The 14141-nt window shown below is 36.7% G+C and overlaps 1 protein-coding gene across 1 annotated transcript in view; it reads right to left on the bottom strand.

The window, feature by feature from the left end:
- pla2g12a (phospholipase A2, group XIIA) overlaps positions 1-14141 on the bottom strand; it is a 30870-nt gene that overhangs the window by 11905 nt on the left and 4824 nt on the right. Inside the window, exons 2-3 of the mRNA XM_036517292.1 lie at positions 6569-6645; positions 4197-4362 (exon numbers count right to left, since the gene is read on the bottom strand). Of these exons, the coding sequence (XP_036373185.1) occupies positions 4197-4362; positions 6569-6645 (243 nt within the window). The remainder of the gene's footprint in view (positions 1-4196; positions 4363-6568; positions 6646-14141) is intronic.

Here is a 14141-nt window from a genome sequence, read left to right as displayed (position 1 = left end):
TGAACTGATTCTCAAAAATACGGAACAAAGCACGTCCCGTACCAGTTCAATACGGAACACGTCTTTTAGTTTCCAATTACAGGATCATTCCATATTTTACGGGACGGTTGCCAACCCTACTGTCGAATTATGAGGCTAGCCAGCGCTGTAAGATGAAATCACATTGACAAGAAGCAGAGTGCCAGCCGGTGCTGCTATAATTAGCTTTCAAATGACACCAAATACGATTATGTTGCACATGAGAATTAACACTTTCCATACTTTTGACAAGAGAAGAACAGAGTCCTGAGTATGGCTGTGCTGTAGGCAGCAGACAGAGTTCAGAGTACAGAATGCAGCTGCCCTTAGCGTGACCTGCTGACCAGAGATTAGCGGCAAGGGTTGGCCTGCCACTACCCCCTGGATGGGTTGCTCATTCGTCACATTTGGTGGGTGTTGCAGAGTAACTGACGTATCCAGATAACTATTGCACCCTCCTGACCTCCTGCAAGCCCAGAAGTAAACACTCACATTCATTTGGGGGGGTTTGCAGGAGATGTGGTCCTGTAAATTACACTGCGCTTGTGAATACTGATGAGGTTGTTATAGTTTGGATAACTTTACAAGCTAGCCAGCTATTTCAGAGATGTGTGACAGTTGCCTCACTGCTGCTTGGCAACAGAGCTATGCGCTGCCTGCTACCACTCTCTCTCCCACTCTTTCCTCAGCAAACAGTTTTAAGTCTAAAACTTTTAGGTAGGCTCTTGCTGAATAATTTTTGTCAATTAGTAAACCATACAACACAGTATTATATTTAGCGTTTGAAAAAGATGTGTTCTTTGATAATTTATCTGATGTTCTCAAAAAATGTAATGGCAAAGAAGTGCTCTTAATGGGCGATTTCAATCTGAACTGGTTAGATAAAATATGTAGAAAGAAGTTAAAGGACACTGCCAATGAATTTCACTTGACTCAGATGATAGAGAATCCAACAAGAATAACAAGATCCTCAAAAACCTTGTTGGATTTAATTCTCACAAATACAGTTGATTGTTTATCAAAAACATACAATTTAATTACAGGTATATCAGATCATAATCTCACCTTAGTTACAAGACAGCTGTCAAAGATGCGATATAGACATCAAACTAAATCAGAAGGGAAGAAATACATCTCATTTATTCCAAAGAAGGACATGAAGCATTTTGAAAATGAAATTAAGCAAACTAAATGGGAGAGTATAGTTGATGGTTGAGGCCAAAGCTAATTTCTTTCTTGAAATAATAAGACAGGCAAAAGGGAACACAAAAATGTTATGGAAAGGTATTGATCAACTCACAGGAAAAGAGCACCCCAAGAGTGGACCTATCAATCTTAGGTTAAATGGGATTATACAAGATGACAGTTTAGCTGTTGCAAATAGTTTTAATGAGTACTTTATTAACTACGTTCTAGAACTGGGTGGCAATCCTACAGAAACCCAATTTCCCACAGTTTTAACAAACAAAACTATTCTGAATTTTAAATATACAGATGAGGAAAAGGTAAACAAAATCCTTTCATCATTATCGAGTTCAAGAGCAACAGATACTTGGGGACTTGAAATTGACTGCTGTATTTCTTGACCTGCGTAAGGCTTTTGATACAGTCAATCATTCAGTACTCTTTTCTAATGAAGTCTAAATTCAAAATTTCTGTTAATGCACTAAATTGGATTCAGTCTTACTTACTTGACCGCTCCCAATGCGTCTGGATAAAGGATAAAACATCATTTCTAAGAGCTTGCGTTATGGGAGTGCCGCAAGGTTCCATTTTAGGGTCATTGTTGTTCAGTACATACATCAATGATCTTCCATCTGTGAATGATGGTGTAGAGACCCTGATGTATGCAGACGACATGGTCTTATATGCACATGGGAAAGACTCTGAACAAGTTGCTGCCAAATTGTCATTAACAATGGAAAAAGTTGCAAATTGGCTTAGTTATTCATATCTCACTCTGAATATTGAGAAAACAGTGAATATGTATTTTTTGAATAAACAGAAACAAAGGGTTTTTCCAAATATTTATGTAAATGGACAAAAGATAAAAAATGTTGATGAGTTTAAATACCTAGGTGTTACTATAGATTCCACTCTTAGATTCAAAAGGCATATTAAAAAGATGCACCATGTATTGAAATATAGTATCGCTAATTTTAGACATATTAGGAATTCTTTAACAGTTGAAGCCTCTAAGACATACTTGAATGCATGATTTTTTCCTGTTTTCATTACTGCATATCATGTTGGTCACAGGCAAGCAAGACTGTCTTAAAACCTATTAGGACGCTTCACAAACAAGCCCTTAAAGTCCTGGACAGGAAATCACAACAGTATCACCATTGTGATATACTTAAATATAAAATGTTAAGCTTTGACAACTCAATTTTGTATTCAGATGTCCGTTTAGTACATAAGATTATTCATAATGCTGCTCCTGCACCATTGAAGAGCTTTGTTCAGCTCTGCTCTGAGCAAATGAGCAGAGCTGAATGGTCCCTGATATAAATAATTTAAATAAATAAATAAAATAAATGATAACAGTGAGCGTTAGCTGGCAAGCTTAGCTAACTATTTAGCTATTGTATCAGCTAAACTAGCTAACACTAGCTAGTTTAGCTGATACAAAATGTTATTCGGAAGCGCTGCTGTCCCACAGGTAGTTAACGGACCCGTTCAACAGATATGTGAACATGGTAAATATGTAACGTTAATATTTATCTAGGGTGACCATATTTTGGTTTTCAAAAAAGAGGACACTAGTTAGTAGGCACTAAAATGTTACTCACTGCTGGTAGGCTCTCAATGTTCTTATCCCTCCTACTATCAGATGTGACAAAAACACGGTCGCTTATCACTGAGGAATAATTTCTAATTGGCCGAAATAAGTCTTATTTGACAGATCGATACGACCATAGGGCCTACAGAGAATTCGTTCACATCTGTTGACTTCTTCCCAGGCTATGCTCTAACATTATCCTAATAGATGCGTCGGCAGGGGGATTTACGACGATGTCAAAACACTTTCGTTCACAAAATAAAATCATGTTCATTCACACACACATATAATGCAAAACGTCAGCCTGAGAGGGAAAAAAATTACCAAGGTCCAGACCTCGGCGACCTCATAACTGGTTACAGTGCGCACGCGCACGAACATGACACCAGCTCTGACAGCGGGAATTTATTAAACCAGTAGTAAACCTAGTATTAGCTAGCCAGCCGGTTAACATAATATTGCATTTTTGTATGATTACCATTGACATACTGTCACAAAAAAATAAATAAATAAATAAATTTCAAGCTCTCTTGTGGGACATTTCAAGCTCGGGGGCCCTCTGGTGGCCACGGGGGCCCTAAGCAGGCGCTTTGTTCGCCTATGCGCCAGGCCAGCCCCGATTTTTAAACTTATGAACTGTCTTTAACTAAAATAAGTCACAACAATTAATTCATTCAGTGATACTGCCAAATAAAGAAAAAAGCAAATAACTATGGACAGAATGAAGATTTTACTTGGTTTAATTGCTCTAGATAAGAGAAACTGCCGTAGCAATAATTTTTCTGTGAACATAAATAATACTCACAAGCTACAAACATCTTTCTAACCAGTAATTTATTCTCACACACAGTGTAAATAAAATGATACGTTAAAAGAGTACACTGAGATGATCTAAAACAAAACGCCGTTGGAAGAATTTGCCCTCTGCCGAGAGCAATAGCACAGCATTTACCTTGTGTATGAGAAAGGATATCAGCCAGCCATTTGGTGGAATGGTTCTGGCACTGATGAGATGACTAGATTTCATTTATTACATTATTGTCATTTAGCAGATGCTCTTATCCAGAGCAATTTACATTCAGTAAGTTACAATATTTATCCATTATACAACTGGATATTTACTGAGGCAATTGTGGTTAAGTACCTTGCCCACAGGTACAACAGCAGTGCCCTAGAGGGGAACTGAACCAGCAACATTTCAGTTACAAGCCAAGATCCTTACCACCATGCCACACTGCTGCCTACTGCCCCATTATTGTCTCTACATGAGGGAATTAATTTTATCCCAAGTTCACCCCTTCACAGTGGTGTAAAGAAAGTGCTAGTGAGCACGTACTGCTGGTGTAGACGTGGGCTCCGGACCTGTCCACACAGTCCTCCCACATGCTTGGCTTACCTTGGACACTCTGGGACAGGCCCAGAGTCCTCTGTACGTTCCTGCAGATGGTCTCCAGGCAGACCTGGAACTGCTCATCACAGTCGTGCTTGTCGTTGCCGCAGGTATCATAGCAGCGATCGTGCTGGTTGCAGCACTTGGTCATAGATGGAATGCCAATGTCGAACTGGAAACAGAAAGCAAAGTCATCGTCACCTAGCCTCAATGAAGTGCAAAAGCAGGTACGGAGCAAGGATCCAAAGTGAATTTCTATGAAAATAATGGGATGCATAAAACTTTTTAAAGAGACAGTACACCTGATGGAAAGATAGATGCCATGGTTTGGTAATGCATGAAAGTATGATGCTGGCAAAATGCCCCTATTCCTCATTTTCAAACCATTAACGAGATACATAAGTTCAAAAGGTCACGGTATTACTCTTAAAGTCATACACCTGTCATATCTAATCTTGGGCCGTCGAGAGTGTATAATAACTGCTAAAGATGAATCCTGTGTTTATGGCCATAGACTGTCATTTGAAATAATACAATAACAGTAAAGATGCTCTGTACTCAAGAAAATGGTGGCAACTAGAGATATGAGATTATGCTGCCATGGTCAATTTCACAGTAGATGCAATTTTTCCATGTTTGAACAGTCCTGCATTTGTTAATATTTTCAATCTGAATAGACTTGGAAACAAAACATTAAATTATGCCTAACAGGTCCATCCACAAGTTCCTTGGTTCATTTTTTCTTTGAAAACCACCATTCCATCAGAGTAGAATTTCATGTTGTGTCTGTAATATAGGGTATGTTTAGACAAAATATTTTAACATTAAATCATTAACTGAAATTTAGCTACAGCACCTGACTTTAATGGTTTAAAAACAAGGAGCAGTCAGCAAAGGCAGAGCAATTGTTGTTGTTTTTTTGTGTTTGGGATGCAGTGGTTATTTTGGTACAGTGGTTGTTATTATTTGGTGTGCGGTGGTATTTTAGTACAGTGCTTGTGAATATTTAGGTATGCTGCACAAGATATGTAATACTTGTATCATTTGTACACATCACCTCCTATGTTTGTCACTTATTACAAAAATGAATTTTGCTGTTTTGCTGTGCTGTTTTTACAAGTAGAATTAACCACATATTCCCTCACACATGGATAGGGCATTGACCCTCACAGATGTGCTTGAAAGTTGACACATAGGTCACGCATTTAAAGTAAAGACTCAAACATTTCAGATTGTAAATACAGTGCACTCCATTTATAAGAAGTACTGACATAAGAATCAACTGCATGGAGTGATCAAAAACACAGAATCATTCCTACGGAATATTAATGCTGTCTACTCAGTCTGTAAATATCAGTTCACTCACATGTAATATGATATTCAATGAAGCATAAATTTAAAAGCTGTTTCAAATTTTAATACATTCTATATCAAATTCCTATCTGACGCCAACTACTGAATCACCTTGCACCTAGGATATGTTGAGAAAAAAAAAAGTAGCTGGAGGTGTTTAAGTTCTGAGGTGCGGGTTAACATAGACTGGCAGGGCGAATCTTACAGATCAATGCTGCCCTCTTCAGTCTTACGCCAGAGAAGTCTCACAAAAGAGACATCTGTAAAACCAGGAACCAGGTCTGCCCTAAGATTATAAATGAGCATCTTACAAAGCAAAGGAAAATGAAACACACATTTACAGTCTACACAAAGCCAATTATGGTGGAGATAATCAGATACCAATGACAAATTAGTATTTTATTTTTGAATTCAGTTCAGGATATCAACTGCACCTTGGAATGGCTAACACTGATTCAAATATTTAACATATTTTGTTTGTTATTCGTATTTTAAACAGTACCATTTTGAATACATTTTTGTTATATGTCTGAAGCTTTAAGCTATGAATGTTTCTCACTTACATTTAAGAATCAACTTTTAAGAATCAACTGCTTATAAGAATCAAATCCTCTCAAACGGACGTGATTCTTATAAGTGGAGTGCACAGTAATCTGGCAGAAGTCATAGTTGTTGCCTTTTTTACCTACCCAGGCATACTTAAGTACTGCTCTTGGTGTACCGTAACACATTTGTTTTCAGACATGTGGCAAGTACACCCTGTTCATGCTAAAGGGTCTGCATTTGTGAACACTCCAGCATACAGCTAAGCCACCATTTTCCATCATATTGTATTGTGGCAAACCTCTTATGTTTCCAAAAACTGTTTAGTCTTGCTCAGATTTCCATGTCACAAATACATAAGCCAACTTTCAAGAGGGTCATGCCAAAGCTGATCCCATTGCATATTGAATGAAAAAATGGACAAATGCACATGTTTAGCCAAGGACTACAAATGCAACATGTCAATGATGATGATACTGTACTTGAAATCCAAACATGGGCGATCCACATCCATTAGGGGGGGGTGGTCTGTAGCCATGGCGAGGCACTGGCTTATAACCTACAGGTGGAAAATAAAATGCAGTCACCATTTTGCAATCCCTCAGATTTTACCACTGCAACTAGACGAGAATTAATTAATATTAATATGACTTTACTGTACTATACTACGCTATAAAATGGATTGACCGTTCCTGCATTATTTAGAATAAGTTCCAGTATTGATGTTATTCCATACATTACAAACCACATGCCATTTTTTCCAATGTAGAAGTGTCCTCTTTTTGAAATTAAAGTGTTTCATTGTCAGGTAATGTACATGTTTTAATGACTATCAATTCTTTGTCTGCTATATCATTATTTTTTTTTTTTAAAAAAGTTTGTGAAGCAAAGCAAAGTTTATTTTGAATAAACAAGAAACTGCAGTTTTCTTGATGTTATTGTGTTCCAAGAGGCCACCTCATATTAATACACAAATCAGTTTGGGTGATGAATTATCCCTTTATTTATATGTAAATAGAGTTATCATTAGGGGAAACACCCCTATAAGCCAACCAAAATCTCAGGTGTTTTTCATATGAAATCTCAAGTTCTTTGTTGTGAAAGTTATGTTAGATATGAAGATTAATCTCTTTTTTGAAATGATAAACTTGTGATCTTATTACAATTAGGCAAGATTTGAGTCTGGTCTGAGCTTAAAGTATTCAAGCACACCCTTAAGCCCGAACATTATGTTTTCATAAAATCAGCAATTTTATTGATTGATGAACTCCATAAATTCATTGCATTAAATATTTTCAGCTTAAATATATAAAAACAAACTAGCTGTAAAAACACATATCTGGTTGTTGGCTAATAACATGTATAAAACTACTATGTATCAAGTCATCATGTTCTGATGTATCAAGTCATCAAGTTCATGTATCCTATCTGAATGAGGAGAGTCTTTTGCCACATACATGAACATTCCCACATAAAGCTAAAGGCCAATCCCCTATATACGACTCAATGAGTTCAACAGTGGTTACAATTTGACTTAATCCTTGACTTTCATTAAGATTTTAAATAATGAAATGTATGATCTTATCAAAAAACTTGATTCAAGACTAATTTAATTGCTAATTTAACAAAATTCATAACAGATACAGCATCAAAATGTTTAATGAATCAAAAACTAACATGCCTTGTTTTAAACCACCATACATATTTTTTGTTTGAAAACTTTTCAAGAAAGAACACAAACTGTCACACCACTATTTTCCCTCTGTGTGATTACCTACTCAAAAAGCCATCTTTTGACATATAAAATATAGCATCAGAATACTGAGGAATCTATCACCATCAGTATCAACTTACAAACTAATCTCTTAAATTTGCATATAATGTTATTATTCACAGTTGTTTCCAGCAAAATATTGAAAAACATATTACTAGGTGGCCCTGGATAGACACAGTTTTCATTCCTGCTTCACCATGACTGCAGCACAGTCATGATATGGGCACACATATCTTATCATGGAAGCAATTTATTGGCTCCAAACAAAAGGTAACACAACAAGAAGATATATGTTTATTGGTTCAGACTATTGTTATTTTTCAACTTATTCCTCTTTTTTCACATTTCAAAATAAAAGTGGATATGGGCTTACAATGTACTTGGGCTGATTGGTGGTGTTTCCCCTAATAGGGGTGTAATGACACTCAGCTCATGGTCCAATTTGATACACGATACTGGCTTCACAGTTTGAAACTGTCATGATATTTTCATCAAAAACTGAATGGAAACAAATTTTGAATGTACAAGATTCCTTGTCTATTCCTGTGATATGAAAACATTGTTTTGCACATTTTTCTTTATTGCTGTATGGAATCTCATGATATAAAAGTTTTCTAAAATAAATGACAAACTCAGCTTTTTAAAAGCAGATGTCCGCATTCAGACAGTGCTTTCCAGTGCAAGCTATCAAGTATGGCTACACAGATTGAACAAGGATAGTTGTTTTTTTCGCGCCCCCTACTGTTCACACGATGTAATTAAAAGCAAAGAGTGCGTTTTGGGTGTATTCTGCAGTGATAAACAGGCTAGTATAATTACAAGAAACACATAACAGATGATACCACCAACCATTAATAATCATTAATATGTATGGAATATAATAAATAACTTGGTACTGTTTTCCATCTTACCATCTATGGAGCATGAGGTTTTTAAAAATGTTATGTCCCATGATCCAATCCAGGACAGAGACAAAAGATACCTGCCCAATTTGTGGAGATCCTTTATTTAAAAGATGTACTGTACATAGTATAATTGACAATTAACTCTTTCACCTTACAGTTGAATCCACATTTATGCAGACCCATGACAAAATAGGAAGAAAAAAGACAGCAGATTACACAACAGAAAAATCGATGTATTTAATAATTCTTTCTACCTTGTAAAAAATCATAATCACAGAGCATGTTGTTCATATTGTCATATTGTTCAAAATTGATGCATTTTCTAAAAGAAAACACAACGGTCATATATAAACTATAAAAAATAAATTAGTTAAAGGTGTGAATTAAATACAATTCAACAAAAAATAATTTAATAAAGACCACAGTTCCATTCCAGTGTCAAGGAGGGCGATCATTTAACACAACACTGGATTGGTTACTATTAAACTAAATTATTTTAGAATGAGATGAAAATGCAGATGTGCCAAAATTAACACCCTTTACACTTAACAAAGAGCAAAAACACTCTCTAGCTCTAGTCTGCAAAGCCGATCTTGTGTTCAACAACACTTGCACTGCATTGAAGGGTGATAATTTCAAGTGGGAGTTGAACTAGTTGGAATCAACCAGATAATGACTTCAGTTACTGATAGGAATATCATGGTGAGACTTTGTTGGACTAAAATCAGTTTTCCCTTTTACATATACACAGACATACAGAGTGGCCTCAGTGTAAATTCTCCCCCAATTAAACATGCACAAAAATTACACAAAATGACATAAAATGTATGCTTAAATATTTTTAATCTTAGCATTAAGATTAATGCAATAATGGAATTACAAAAGGGAAATTCACATAGTTCAATAATAATACATTTTATTACAGAAAACGTACAGAAAACATTCACACCTTTAAGAAACAGTTTAAATGACATCCAATAAAAAATCCACACCAAAATTCTGCTTTTTAGAGATTCAGTTGAAGCTAATGGAAATATACAGAAGTCACAAAAGATTTGCTGGGAACAAAATTGGTTGCATAAAGAAAAATCCAGGAATAGCACACGTAATCATCGGTAAGATCAGAGAAGGAAAAGGCTGCAGGAAAATGGCAATTATCCTCCATAAACAGGAAAAAGCAATAAAAGTATTCACAAAATAGTGAATCTTTCCATAGTGAAAATGTCCAAAATTAAGAAATAATACAGTCACTGCTACAGTGGCAAGGCTGCAGTTAATGAGGCACAGGTTTATCTTGTCACCATAGGTTCTGGTGGTAACAATAAATCCAGACAACAGCTGGAGTTCTCTTGGGCAGCAACGTGGTATAGAGGACAGAGATTGTAACCCAAAGGTAACAAATTCAATTCCCCAGTGGGACACGGCTGATGTTCCCAAAGATAAGGTACCAGTGTTACTTTTAGCAGATTTTTAGATTTAGTTTTAGTCTTAAACCATTTTCGCATATGACCTCTGGACAATGTCCAGAGAATCAGGTGCGGACATTTGTCTGGAGTTGCCCTTTCACACATGTAGCACACAACAGGAGATTGTCCGTGTTAGACGCGTTCTCACCTATTGGAAATATTCAGTTTGGTTTAGGCAAGGGGCAGCGCCTGGGTAGAGCGTGCAGGAGGCAGGACATGACACAAAAAGTACGCTGCAGAAATCGCAGTGGCTGTATTCGAAACCACCCACTGCATACTGTGCACTGCATACTACACAAGTATACACTGTATACTGCATGCTATTTTTCAGTGTAGTACCCAGTATGCGACCATTAATCATTACATTTGTAGTATGTTACATTGTCGCGTGAAATAATTGCGAGTTTAGAAACATCCAGCTTTCCTCGTGGTATTTTCTTTTGATTAAAATACACGTTAGTCTTTGTCACATTTTAGTCATTTATCCCTCTAGTTTATTTTAGTTTTAGCTGGTGGAAATCCTGGGCATTTAGTCTAGTTTTAGTCACATCTTTTTAAGTCACATTTTTGTCTTATTTGTTTCTGTTTTATTTGGTACATTACTTTACACGCATTTAGCAGATGCTCTTACCCAGAGCGACTTACATCGGTTAGAGTTTTTTGTTTTTTTTTAACCATGTTATCCATTTATACAGATCGATATTGACTGAGGCAATTGTCGGTTGAGTACGTTGTCCAAGGGTACAGCAGCAGTGGCCCAGTGGGGAATCAAACCAGCAGCCCTTCAGTTACAAGTCCTGCTCCTTAACCACTATGCTACACTGCTGCCCTTACATCATTACAAAGTTTAACCTTTCACTGAACACACATAGATGGGCTGAGATAATATTCCCATCATATATCTATAACTGCCAAGCCAACAAACCAACCACTACTGTCAGATTCTATCCTAAGGGTCAAGGACTCCCAGCTGGGTATTTGTTGTATTCCGAAACCACCAGCAAACCTAAATGCCTTGTTTATTAGTTGACAGGTTGAATCAGCCACGCTAATATTCGAATAATTCTAATGTATGGAATGATTGGGTCAGCTGTTAAATGAATTTATGAAAAAAATGCAGGGAAAATAGAGCAGACATATCAACCAGTATTCTAATTTAAAAGCTTATCAAGTATGTACAGTTCAATTCCAATCGATTCAATTTAAAATACATCTTGAGGGCAATTACTCACTAGCTAATATTATTTTGCCTTCATGACAAGAGAATGTCAACTTTAGGTTTTGTGAGAAGATTAGTATGTTGCTATAATATAATACAGTTAGGTCCATAAGTATTTGGACAGTGACACAATTTTCATGATTTGGCTCTGTATGCCACCACAATGGATTTGAAATAAAGCAATCAAGATGTGATTGAAGTGCAGACTTTCAGCTTTAATTCAAGGAGTTTAACAACAATATCATATAAACCATTAAGAATTACAGTAATAGTCCCCTCATTTTCAGTAGAGCCCAACAGATATAGGATTTTTAAGACCGATACCAATTTCGATATTTTAGGATTTAAAAATCTGATAATGACTTATTGGCTGATATTCTTTTTTTTTCAGAAACACATAACATAAACAAAGATTTTCCCCAACATTTGTAATGCATAGTTATTTAAGAGTCCTCACCAAGATAACATGACATAATGCATTTTAAAATAAACTTGTTTTATTGTCATAAATAGTACTTTGAACAAAAGTATAACAAAATATATTAAAGTTTTGATAAGAGTCAAATGTATAAAAATACAAAAGAGTTTAAAAAAATATCATGCCATCTTAAACCATGCAGTAAACTGATACGTGACCTAGAGTAAATGCTACTGTTGAATGCATCTAATACTACATGACTGTCTGCAACGAGCACTTGTGACTTTGGAATTTCACACTACACATTTGGAAGAGAAGCTAGATAACTTTGTTTGGAACATACCAAGCCATGTTAGATATTTGTTCAGCTCACGTTTATTTATGTGTCCCCTCTGGTTTGATCATTTCCAATGCACCGACTGTAACTACAGACATGCGAGTCGCAGATATATTTATCATAGCTTCATTTAGGCAGAATGTTACTGCAGCAAAACCAGGCATGACTGACATGAAAGTTGTCAGGCTTATTTAGGCTAAGAGGAGAAGTGATGGGGGATATTTATTATTTTATTATAAGTAATGAATTTCACGTGACAATTATCAACTTACCATGAACACAGATGATCTCCGTTGTGGGCTACTTTGCTAGGCTCTGCTTGGGTCAGCTGATTTTTGGCATTCCAAACACGTGTGTTGCCAACAGTGGAGTTGCAGTGTGCCCTCTGGTGGACAAACTATGCAACGACAACACTCACAACGTGGTTGAAGGATCCATCTTCCGTCTCTCTGTTTCTTTTTTAATTTTCATTTATCGGCCGATATAAACGCGAATACCGATTTATCTGCAATTGGCTCATATCGGCTAATAATATCGGCACGCCAATTTATTGGTCAGGCTCTAATTTTCAGGGGCTCAAAAGTAATTGGACAACTGAGAGAAGCTGTTTCAAGGCCAGGTGTGGGTTTATTTCATTAACAATTAAGCAGTTAAAAGGTCTGGAGTTGATTCCATATGTGGAATTTTCATTTGGAAGCTGTTGCTGTGAACTCTCAATATGAGGTCCAAAGAGCTGTCAATGCAAGTAAAACAGGCCAAAGCAATCCATCATTAAGCTGAAAAAAAAAACAAAAAAAAACCCATTTACACTTCACACAAACAAAACAAACCCCATTTACACTTGGTTTTAAAATGTCTCTTGGGTGATTGGATCACAAGTGGACAGCGCTAAATCCAAGTGTAAATGACCACCAAGACGCACTGTGATCTGATCACTCAAACCGCTTGCCGAGGTAGTCTGGGACACATTTGACCACGTATCTTTTGTAGTGTAAACGCTAATTCAATTCAATTCAATTCAATTCATTTTTATTTGTATAGCGCTTTTTACAACACAAGTTGTCACAAAGCAGCTTTAATGTGTACTCTAATGTGTCCAGATGCATGCCCGACAAGGACGTAACAGTAAAATACGTCATCAATGCAGGACATGGTGGTTGTTTTGGTGACAGCGTGCCATCGCTCGAAAAAATGCTTTTCTAGCATTCTTCCTTTTTCGTCTTGTCCTGCGCTCTTTCGCAAGTCGCAAATGACTTTGTCCTGCCAATCTCAACAGTTGGAATAGCCGTACATGTATATTAGGTCTTCAAACATTTTTGATTTCTTAGCTAGCTGGAGCTAAACAAATCTGGCGCTTGTCTGGGTCCCTTTGACCTTCTAGCGGAAGTGACATAGGCAGTAACAAAATCTGAACACAAGTGGTCAGCTGGACTACAGGTGTAAATGGCAATGTGTCTTGGCTGTCCACTTGTCCATCGCCCAAGACACATTTTAAAACCAAGTGTAAACAGGGCCAGAGAGATAGCATAAACATTAGGAGTGGCTAAATCAACACTTTGGTACATTCTTGAAAGGAAGGAACGCACTGGTGAGCTCAGCAATGCCAAAAGGCAGACAACTGTAGTGGATGATCGCAAAATTCTTTCCTTGGTGAAGAAAAATCCCTTCACAACATCTAGCCAAGTCAAGAATATTCTCCAGGAGGTAGGTGTATCAATGTCAAAGTCTACAATGAAGAGAAGACTTCATGAAAGTAAATACAGAGTAGGGATGTGCAAAAATATTGTTTTTCCGTTTAATCGTTTTTTAAAATTAGTCCGATTCAATATCGATCTGTAAAATTTATGGATCAATCTTTTACGCTAATATGCATTTTTTCCGGTTTTCTAGGTTCATTTCCGCAGTGGTTAAACATAGCCAGAGAATTAAATAGACG

The sequence above is a fragment of the Megalops cyprinoides genome, chromosome 22, assembly GCF_013368585.1.
Source record: "Megalops cyprinoides isolate fMegCyp1 chromosome 22, fMegCyp1.pri, whole genome shotgun sequence".
Taxonomy (NCBI): domain Eukaryota; kingdom Metazoa; phylum Chordata; class Actinopteri; order Elopiformes; family Megalopidae; genus Megalops; species Megalops cyprinoides.
The sequence above is the reverse complement of the archived record's forward strand: the minus strand, read 5'-3'. Positions and strand labels throughout refer to the sequence as shown.